The sequence below is a fragment of the Brachycentrus maculatus genome, unplaced genomic scaffold (assembly GCF_059751285.1).
Source record: "Brachycentrus maculatus isolate JH-2025_06_01 unplaced genomic scaffold, ASM5975128v1 h1tg000269l, whole genome shotgun sequence".
Taxonomy (NCBI): Eukaryota; Metazoa; Arthropoda; class Insecta; order Trichoptera; family Brachycentridae; genus Brachycentrus; species Brachycentrus maculatus.
Window position 1 is genome coordinate 1,213,612 of NW_028281020.1, and position 11,389 is coordinate 1,225,000.

General features: G+C 31.2%; 1 protein-coding gene across 1 annotated transcript; it reads right to left on the reverse strand.

Annotated features, from left to right (window-relative positions):
- Positions 1-1,909: 1,909 nt before the first annotated feature.
- LOC148305557 (uncharacterized) lies at positions 1,910-10,652 on the reverse strand. The gene is made up of 7 exons (XM_088266490.1): positions 10,457-10,652; positions 10,207-10,370; positions 8,781-8,934; positions 6,086-6,727; positions 5,276-5,566; positions 4,610-4,718; positions 1,910-3,058 (listed from the first exon to the last, which is right to left on the reverse strand). Exons 1-7 carry the CDS (start codon positions 10,512-10,514, stop codon positions 2,872-2,874), a joined length of 1,605 nt encoding a protein of 534 aa, XP_088122616.1. The 5' UTR covers positions 10,515-10,652; the 3' UTR covers positions 1,910-2,871.
- Between the last annotated feature and the right edge of the window lie 737 nt (positions 10,653-11,389).

Consider the following 11,389-nt stretch of genomic DNA (forward strand, 5'->3'; position numbering starts at 1 on the left):
ACATTTCAAGAATATGGATCAGGAGTAAGCTATAAAATATGAGGCCACACACAATAAAATTAGTTGATTTGATAGAATAATAAAATTAGTTGATTTAATAGGAGCCATTTGGCACATTACCTTTTAATAACCAAAAACTTCAATTAAATTAAATTTGTCAATTTTTTAACTTTTCAACCTGTTGCAAAATGTATATACATATGTAATTATTACAAAAATTCATTCAAGGTATTATAATAAAGCGTAAATAATTTAAATAGATCAGTGAATATTGATAATAAAACAAAACATGGAAACAAAGGAGAAAGAAAGCTTTTGATATCATGTCAAAGTTATCCGCAAGAAATAATGCAATATGTAGCCAACTTAGTAAAATGAGCGATTTTCAAATTAGCGGATTTCACAAATAAAAATAACATGATAGATTTTTTTAAAGAAAACTAGAGTACTTTGGCCATTTGACGATGGGAGAGAAATATGACATGTGTTTAAAAGTTGAAGTTAAACAGTATGTATAGGGAAAAAACATATCGCTCACTCCTTACAACAACGTCATATATCAAAAATCGTCAAGTTTCAGTTGTGCATGTTTTCGGAATGCCCAGAAAATGTACTATATCCCAGCAAAAGCGGGATATTTTTAACATAATATGTATATACTCGCTACAGGGCAGAAAGTGTTGTTTTTGCATTTTGAAGAAAATGTATTATTTAATTATTTTTTTTAAATATACTTAATATTTTTCAAATGGAGTAAAAAAGTTCAGGTTTTACCTAAAAAGATCTGTTGCACAGTAAAAAGTTCAATAAGTGGCTTGATATTTATTTTTAATACATTTTATTGTATTTTTAAACTTAAACACTCTCCTGAAAAATCAAGTTTTTTTATATGATTTATGACATTGTTGAAAGGAGTGAGCGATATCCTGGCTTCAAATCTTGATAGGGGTTCCACTATAGCACTAAGTTGTTGTTTAGAGCAGTTGCACATAAAATTAAAATTACTATGATTGCCAACTTTTTTCCCATATTATTTATTGTACATATAAGATTGAATGAATTGTAAAACATGTTAAATGGACTAACACAATGTATCTTTTAATATTTCATTTGTTCTTTTGTATGGATAATTAATTATATAAATCAATAATAAATATTAAAAAATCTCTGATAAAAGAATCGCACTGGATTGAAGAATTGAAGTTGTGTTTTATTTGTTGATATTTTGGCATGTATAAAAAACTACAAAGACAAAATTATTTACCGCAATTTTGAATTTCTTTGGTACATATTTCGTTTTATTTCCAAAATAATTACACCATGAAATTGTCAACAAAATTAAACTAATATTAAAATTAATTTGATTCTTTACATCATCTCAGATGATGATTTATCACCAAATCTTTTCATTTTAAGTAGATTAACAAAAAAAATTATCACAATGTTTAAAAAAAAAATCCGCTCATCTATAAACAAACATGTTTAAACTATAATCAAATAAAAAATTTACATTAATATAATATTATCTTATACAATTGATTGGGTGATCTAACAATATCAGTATGCTTGAACGAATAAGTAAAAAATCTTTGATTCGAGTATAAAGTCGGACTTGTAGCTGTTTTTAGGTGGTGCTTTAACTCTTTGGAGCACGGTGGAATTTAAAAGGTACCTCCTTTTTATACCTAAATATACATGGTGGAATGTTTTTTGTACCGCTTAAAAAATTGGAATAACTTACAGCACAAAGGTTTATATTGTCTCTACCACCTATCTTAAGAGTAAACTACGCTTACCAATAAGCGTCGCATACATATGTACATTTCAAAGCCAATGGTCTTCAATTTGTCACTCCACGATCATATAAATTTTAAATAAATAAAAATTTAATAAAATTTTAAATAAATAATTTTGTATGCAACTCCAGTTTTTTTCACCGTATCAAATTCTGTGCCTCAAAGAGTTAAAGAACTTGTAGTAGAGCTACAGTATCTTGGTTATATATCTTGTTCACCTACATAATGTAAATGCAACTTACGAAAAAAATATATTATTTAAAAGCATTTGTTTCCATCACACTTGACTTACACATACTCTGATGTTTGTATTGTATATCCAAACAGGCCTACGCATACGTTTTACAATCTGTATATAACCAATTTGTTAGTTTAGTATTATGTCCAGATCAGCCTCTGATAGAAACGCCTGTACATACATACATATCACAAGCAACCACATCCACAAATTATGAATCATAGAGAGACAAGTTTTCGTATCTCCGTGTGCAAAAAATGATCAAAAATATTGACACTGCTTTAATTACTATATGAAATTAGAATTTTAGCAAATATAAATTTACACAAATGTAGTTCACATTAAACAAAAATATCTGAAATGCGAATTTGACTTATTTTGATATCGGGACGCATTTTGTAAATTGATTGTAAATTGATCTAACTGCCAAATTACACACATGCAAATTCAAATTTCCAAGATTTGTGCCATTTTGTGGACTAGTAACATTAAATTCATTTTATGAAATCTGATGAAGTCATTTTTTTGACTTGAAGAATGTTTGCGTTATTTACATACTGTTTGATCATTTAAAAAAAGGGTTGTTGGGTGATGTATAAAAAATTATACAAGGTGAATTCTACATTTATTTATGTATATGTTAATACATATACATAAATAAATGTAGAATTCAACCAAATAAACCTTGTTTAATTTTGGATATATTACCCAACAACTCAATATGGAATTCTACCAACTGTCTGCAGTTACAATAAATAAAAAAAGGGTATTTATCTCCAAATTCTTTCGTTAACTAAAGCGCTGGGTCGAAGAGGGTAAGGGGTGGCTACGAGTCCTTCATGTCATGGTTCCGTATTTGTTGTTATCGTTGGCCGGCCACGGAGGACTGGGGGACTCGAGATCCCTAGATCCTCCCCAGTTGAGGGCGTTGTTGAAGCTCTCCCGGAGTCGCTCTCCGAAGGTTTTGTATTCCAAATCAGCGTACTGCTGCCCAAAGTTGAAGTCTGCCACTTCCACAGTAAACCTGAAAACAAATATATAAAAAAAAATCTCAATGCATAATGCATATTAGTCGGTTGTCTGCCTGAAGGGCAATCACGCGCTCTCCAATGCCATGCTTGCCAGCCGGCTATACAAAATTAGTGTATAAACGCGCTCAACTCTGTGCTTGTATCTTCCTATGTCAAGCACGATTTTTGATTATCTATATCTACGGAATACATATCGCTCACTCTTTTCAACAATGTCATTTATCAAAAAACTTGATTTTTCAGGAGATCGTTTTAAAGTTTAAAAATATAGTAAAATGTACTAAAAATAAATATGAAGCAACTTATTGAACTTTTTACTGTGCAACATATCTTTTTAGGTAAAACCTGAATGTTTTTTCTCCATTTGAAAAACATTTAGTATATTTAAAAAAATAATATAGCAATACCTTTTTTTCAAAATGCAAAAACAACACTTTCTGCCCTGTAGCGGGTAAGTATTATGTTAAAAATATGCCGCTTTTGCTGGGATATAGTAAATTTTCTGAGCATTCCGAAAACATGCACAACTTGTTGAAAGGAGTGAGCGATACGTACATATTTTAATCCACACAGTGTACAAATTTGGCAAGTCTTCAGAATATCCTAAATCATATGTTTATTTACAAAAAATATTATTTTGTAAGGTTTTACTCTACTTTAAATGTTACGGCCTACCGGGAACAGCTTTACTAATATCTCCAGGCACTTAAAGGGTTTACTGTTTAAGTGCTGAGATTTTTTCATATTTATACTACTGAAGATTTTTTTGCAAAAATAGTCCATTTAAAATTTTGTGTACATGGTGAGGACGAAAACAATATGTTTTTACATAAAATGTATTTCTATTTTACATAAAAAAAATGTTTAATTTGTTTATTTTGTGAATATTATTAATGAATTGGAACTTAAGAAATGCGCTGACTGCAAAAATACGCTGAGTCATCATCGGTATATCGACAGCCGCGCTTTTGGCAAAGTATACGGGACACAATATATTGATTCTCATCACTAATGGTTAATGCATCATTGATGCAGTCATCAATTGAATATTGAGTAGAGATCATGGATAAATTAAACAGAAAGGCTTAGTTACATTTAAAAATATGGTTGCTTAAATTTTAAACTAAACTTAGTTTCACAATGCAGAATTGAGTTAGTCTCTGTACAGTGTTAAAAGTGATGAATAACAATTTTGAAATGTAAAGGGGCGTGGCATTAAATCAAGCAGTGGCTTGTTCCACATCATTTTAGGTAATTGCTAATAAGAAAAATTGATTTGATGTGATAATTCATAGATAATTCAACTTTGGTATTTACCTTACAGCATAAGCATTTCAAAATTACATAATTAGTTATGAATTAAAAGTATTCCAACAACAGGCATCTTATTAGTCAAATATTTATACCTTTAGCTTAGTTAATTTATTTATTAGTATGAATACATCAGCCCAACATGTAGTAGTTTATAATATGATTCTCAACAAAATATAATATGTTATAGATCAAAACAAAATAAAGACAATAACATAAGTTTTGTTACTAACCTCGATCTATTCTGTATGTAGTATGCAACTCCGAATACAATTAGAATTGCTGCGATTATACTAAATGATATAGGCACCACTATCACGGACAATTGTGCTTTGGTGACAACTGAAATAAACAAAACAAAAATATTTTACGCTTTGTGATTACTGAAAAATGAAAATGTATGCGCTAACCAAAAGTGTGAAGTGACCCAAACTGCAAAACTGTAAAACTGATACTAATTTCAGAAACAAGGGATAAGTTCTTCCGCTCTCTGGTCAATGAGCTCTGCCAAAAATAAATTAGTAAAATTCAGTATAAAACATCAAAAAATTTACATCATCTACACAGAGACCAATCAAACATAATCCAACACATACACACCACAATTAAACTGAGAAAATTAGAATTTTACATAATAAAGGACTATAACCTGTTTCCATTGTAAATAAAGTAGAACGAACCTATGTTTAAAAGAGCTGTCAAAAAATGAAAATGATAATGGAGATTGGTGGCAACAAAATAGTATCATTCAACCACATCATCTATATTTTGACACAACTAGGACCTGAGATCTGGTTGTGTCAAAAGTCTATTAGTGCCTATCACAACTTTGAATTTGTTAAATTTTATACATATTGAATCACGCAATTTTTGCCACACATCTATCTTAAAGATCTTACCTTGATAAAACCGCACCGTCACAGGTGAGACAACTTTAGTTACACTATTTGATACTATGATGATGACAGTGTGAATATCCACATTGGAGAAGTAATGTACGACGGGAAATTCGCAAGTCTGCGTGGAAAAGGGATTTTTACAAGTTTCGTTTCCCGTTACATTGTATAATCCTTGTCTAAACTGAATGCAATAACTGTACGGAGGGGATCCTCTGCACTTGACTTGCAACATGAGCATGTCCTCATGCTGCAGCCAATTATTTCCGCTGATGGACATGTTGGCGATGGGGTCTGAAAACAAAGCAAACACAATAACAACTTATCCACATAAACACAGTACAATATGTTGAATTTTTGTAAATCGTAGTACACAAATAATGTGTCTGAACATCAAGGGACTGTTATCAAGACATATTATATATGTCTCAACAGATGAGAGATGAGAAGGAAATTAAGCAAGTAATTGGTAAACTTTGTACCATTCACTATTCAACATTAGACTCGATCTCCGCAGAGCAAAAAAAAATTGGTTCTAGATTATTTTTTAATGTGTTTCACTGCATTGCATCAATATATTCATAACAAGGTTACTAGTATTGCAATTCAGGTACTAGTCTGGGATAACATTAAATAAATATTAGAGTGAAAAAATTAAAATAGTGTCCATTTATTTTGAGACTATTGGTAATCAAATTCTGTACATCGCGCATGATAGGCAAACACAGTTTTTGCTACATTATAGAAACAAATAAAAATATTTTTATAAAATAGTGAAAAATAGTAAAAAAAATGACAATGAAATGGTCTTACCTTGCACTATAATTTTTCGGTGAAAATATCCATATGTTTTATTAGAATCTAATGGCACAATAGTTTGGTTCAGGCAAGAAAAGGGAATTTGAAGAGTGCCATTGAAGGGACTGTACATTGCCCTGGAATCTGTCTTCTTCATCATTCGCTGGAGAGAACTCTTTCCTCTACTAGCCGATCTCTTGACCACGGCCGCCTTCACCGTGGTGACATCATCGGAAGAGTTAGATTTGGGAGTGGTTGTCGAAGGGGTAGTGGAACTCGTCGTTGGAGCAGCAGTGGAGGTAGTGGGCTTAGGAGTGGTGGTAGTGGGCTTAGGAGTGGTGGTAGAAGTACTAGTAGTGGGGGGAGGAAGAGTGGTAGGTGGCGGGATGGGGTCGAAAGAAGCCAGCACGAGAGCCTCGATGCTGTGAACCTCGCCCGAAACATTATACTTGTTCGAGAAAGACATGTTGCTTGTGGATCCATAGTACACGCAGTCCACAAACCAATAGGTCAGTATGGATGTGGCGTCTTTTGCCAGGAAATCTCCATCAGCCTTGGATAGCTTGATTTCGTGGGTCAAGGGTAAGGAGGTTGAAATATATTCACTTGATATGAGCGAGTTATTTTGGGACAGATCCATGTTCCCATTCATTAACCCTAAAAATAAATTAAATAAATCATTAGAAAAAAAACACAAAGAATATAAGTAGTAAAAAAACAATTTTACTAAAATGTAACCCATACAAAATTTTCTTTGTCCACAGTGTACTATTAAAAAACAAAAAGACTAGATTTCTAGATTTAATTTGACACACTTATGAATAACTTTAATAAATAATAGCATTTATGCAAATTTTTATTACAGTAGTCAGATATGCAACTAGCGATATGAATAATCATTTGTTATATAAGATTTATTTTTACTTTTGAATCACAAACGATCCAGATTGAAATTGAGTTCTAGATTGAATAAGTGGTTCACACAATAGGATTGAATCTAAACATATTTTTATTGATACATGATGATATTTATAAAATTTAAAGTTAAATATTTAAACTATTATTAAATTAAATATAAGACATTAAATATAATTAAAAATAAGAAAATATCATTAAAATAAATAACTTAATACAGGGTGGCAAAAAAAATATATATTTTAATTTGCTTATTCCTTTTCATCCACAATAATGAAGACTTACTCCAGGGTTACATCTACAATTACCCAGGGAATCAAACATGGAAACTGTTGTTTGGTAGATAAGTATGATACTGGACTATGTTGTAAAAATCAATTAAACAAAAAAATACTGTGGTTTACTATGAAACTCCAGATGATCAAATTTTATATTTAATTTCTGCATTTTATAAAAAAATTGTTTTTATTTAGTTAATTTAATCATATGCCATTTTAAATAAACCTGAGGTATAATAAAAAGGATTAAAGAAAAATAGCTGAATGAAAACTGAATAATCAGTAGTATAATACTTCTTCTTCTAACCCTTATCCGCACCCAATGATGCATAGGGCACTGCATTGCATTGACACAGTGTTATCTTGATCGTTACTTATATGAAGGTAAGGTGATCACTCCTGCGCTTCAGGGACCAGTCCAGGGTAATATTAAATAAATATTAGAATGAATCGATAATATTTATTTTTACCCCCCTGGAAATCGAACCCGGAACCTTCAGCATGGTAGCTAAACACGCTAACCACTACACCACGGAGGCAGACATAATACACAAGTTAATAAGGTAACAATTATTTTAAAAGCAATGATAATCACATGTGCATGTTGTTATGAGAGTAAATAAAGTAAGGAATGGGCATAAACATTAATTGCTAATATTTTGACACCATTAAATGCAGTTAGGTGTGATTCATTGTGATGTCATTTATAGATAAGAATTATAAATATGGACAAGTTCAAAGCATCCCAATTTAATATTGAAACAAATTTCAAATATTCGACTCACTTTAAGGGTTTTTAATTTATTTTTTAATTTTTAATTTATTTTATCTCTACTAGTACAATGTAAATAAATTTTTCTCCTTTTTCAATATTTACAGCCTGCTTCTTAATATGAACATGTCAAATTTAATATATTTTAAATATTGAAAAATTTTAAAGTTTGAAAGTCTTGATACGCGGTAAGGAACTAACAAAATCATCATCGCGGCGCTGGTTATACTTAACCTAATTTTATACTTAAGAATATGAACATTTTATGAAAATAATTACATTTTTTTTTTATTATTCTTCAGACTTCATAGTTATCACCAACTAAAAAAATATAGTTTTTTTTCTTAAATATTCAAAATTTAAAAAAAACGCTCAACAGTCACTCTAAAATCACCAAAAACTCGAAAATAAAAAAAGTATAAAACTTAAAAATCATTGAATTGTTAAAACATTTCATCTTTGGATTACTAAAAGCAGTCTTGAAATAACATTTCATGAATATGGCGCATAACCATATTTAATTTAAATCACTCGCCTAAACGAGTGAAGGCTGAATAAAAATAAAAATAAAAATAAATAATAATTTTTATTTAAGAAATCATAAGATTAGTCAATTTCTAAATGAGAAACTGATTTTATCTGCATTTGCATTAAAAATATTTCTATAATGGGTGTTTAACTTGTATTTTATTTTGGTGGATTCTACACAGAAAACAAATCAAACACGTAATAAAATAATAATTACTGGTAACATTGAAGTGAGTTCGTCCGGAGGTACGGGTCCACCAAATCAGAAAACTCCACTCCTTAACACTGACCTCCACTTCATATGGCCCGGGACTGTACAGACTTCCAGGGTACGCCACAGACCACTGAGATATTGGAGAATCTTGCTCAAACTGCAATCAAATAATCATTTTAACATGTTAAGGTCCAATATACGATAAATCGCAAACATAATTTTCTTTAAAAGCAGGTAACATTTGACATAATTGAATTTTTTTGCTCAAATACCATTTTTGTATTGAAAAAATAAGTCTTTCCTCGAAATAAATAAATGGTGTTGAAAAGAAAAGAATTATTGAAAGGTAAGGAGTTAAAAATATTTTTCAATACATATCCCGAAAAAAATTCAAATTACAATATATATTTTTTTAATGGTGTGCAGAAGCATGATCGGCTCCTCATGCAACCAAACGCATACTGAATCATCCAGATTGCGAGTAAGGCCCTAACCTATCGGTGAGTGAATTATTGGAAGACAAAACTGTATCTCAGCGCATTTAAAGATTTCCATTCAAGTCCATTTGCAGCATCAAAAATATAGTAAATTGCACAGGAAGAATATCAGATCTAAAATGCTCTACAAAGATACAAAATTCTCCTTGTATTTATCTTCTATTACTTCTATTTCAAGTGCTTCTTCGATGGATAATGGTTAGCTGCCATACTGGTTGATCTTAAATGATCCCCACTAAACTAAGAAATCCTGGACTGAAATTGGAAACGTAGAACCAATCTCCTTGCCTTTGAATTAACAATCAAGTAAACATTGCATCAACCACATCCATTGCATTATGCACCATTGGGTGCAGATAATTATATTTTTTATAGAAAAAAAATATTTGTGTTTTTTTATTAATTACAAATATACTTCAATTTCATAATATTTCTGTGAGCCTAAGCGGCTCATTATTAAAGATAGGTATAAAATTGTGGTAGAATGGGTTTGAACCAAGAAACTCTGACTCGAGTGTCCGCGATACTAACTACGGGACCACAACCCGACATAATGGTCAAAAAAGGAAGAATTCACAATTAGAGTTGATCAATCACTCAAACAAAACAGATTACAACAATAACTACATTTAATTTAATGTAATTTTATGTATTTGTTTAAAAAACATTTTTAATTTGCTGAAAATACAGAAAAGAACATTGACATTAACAAAAGACTAAGACTAAGACTAAGTATTGCACCCACCACTTAGTCAAGCTGGAATAAAGAGTTTAAAAAAAAAAAAATATATATATATATAAGTGAAGTAGAAGAAAAATTACCAAAGGTGACAGACAAGTTTTTTGCTGCATGGGAGAGAATTTTTTCTATTAGTGACATACCTAGGCATGTTTTTTTAATAAAGAAAAACTAAACAGAAAATGAATCATACCAATGCGTTTTGTTGAGGTATCGCATCATCTTTCCAAAAGAATCGAAAGGGCCCTTGTGGATTGCTGCCATATTCGTTGAAAATCTCAGCGGTGAACGTTACATTCGCCCCGAGGACTACGGGGCCATTGTTGGATATCTTCACATAATATTCCGTACACAATACTGGAAAAATATGCAACATTTAGTCAACACTACACATGTTTACACTCATTATTTTAAAACATACGTCAGTATTGTTTTACACCTACCCAACTGCGAAGTTAGCAGAACAAAAACAAAAACAAAGAAATAATTAAAATCAAACATTTTCTTAAATCATCACCATACACTTAAACATAAAAATACAATCGCGAAAAGAAATACTTCTGTCAAAGCAAAATTCACTTATTTTTCTTTCTCATTCCTTATCCAAAGACCATTCTTATCGTACAATAATTTCTCAACAAACGTCATGAATCACATCGACGTTTTAGTTACACTCACAGACCACAGACTAACTATTTATATAAAGACCGCCAACTACCTCGATTTTTTATGGCTGGAAGTGATATTCGCCAGCGGCCGGAAGTGACGTAAACGGCTACTAGTACTAAGCTCCCGGCTGGGCGTGACTTCGCCGCGGCTGAATGTCGAATCCACCCGCCGAAATATTTGTCATTAATTTTTCAGGTTAAATGGTATTGATATTGAAATTTGTTGTATTACATATTTTCAAAATTATAATATTAATATTACAAAGAAGATATTTCACTATCTAAATTTATTTATTTCAGTGTAAACAAAAATAGAAAGGTCACGGCTAAAACGCGACATTTATAAAAAGAGTTTAGGCGTTTAGTTGAGTTCAAAAGTTCAGTTTAATAATGGTTACTCAACTCAGCCGTACAACGGTAAATGGTAATGGTAATTTTTTTGACTTACTATAATATACAATATATAAAATTCCAGAAAACACAATATTTTAAAAGGACAGAAGGAGTGTCCACCACTTCCTGAAGTTATGTTTCTTATCGGGGGTGCCAGCGCCCCTTTCTGGACGTTTTGGAAGTCTGGCTAGGCGTTTTTAAAATTTTCGCATTTGGGGGGTGCTGCAGAAGGGAGCGGGAGGTTCAAGGGAACGTTGTGTCAATAAAGAAAAACTACACTTTCATACGCAAAATTTAACTTTAACTTTGGCATAA

Excerpts from the sequence above, each read along its gene's own strand:
- LOC148305557 (XM_088266490.1), bottom strand. The coding sequence starts at position 10,514 with ATGTTTGATTTTAATTATTTCTTTGTTTTTGTTTTTGTTCTGCTAACT. Across the intron at positions 8,935-10,206 it reads TACCTCAACAAAACGCATTG|TTTGAGCAAGATTCTCCAAT; the intron begins GTATGATTCATT and ends ATTTGATTGCAG. Across the intron at positions 5,567-6,085 it reads CCGAAAAATTATAGTGCAAG|ACCCCATCGCCAACATGTCC; the intron begins GTAAGACCATTT and ends CTTTGTTTTCAG.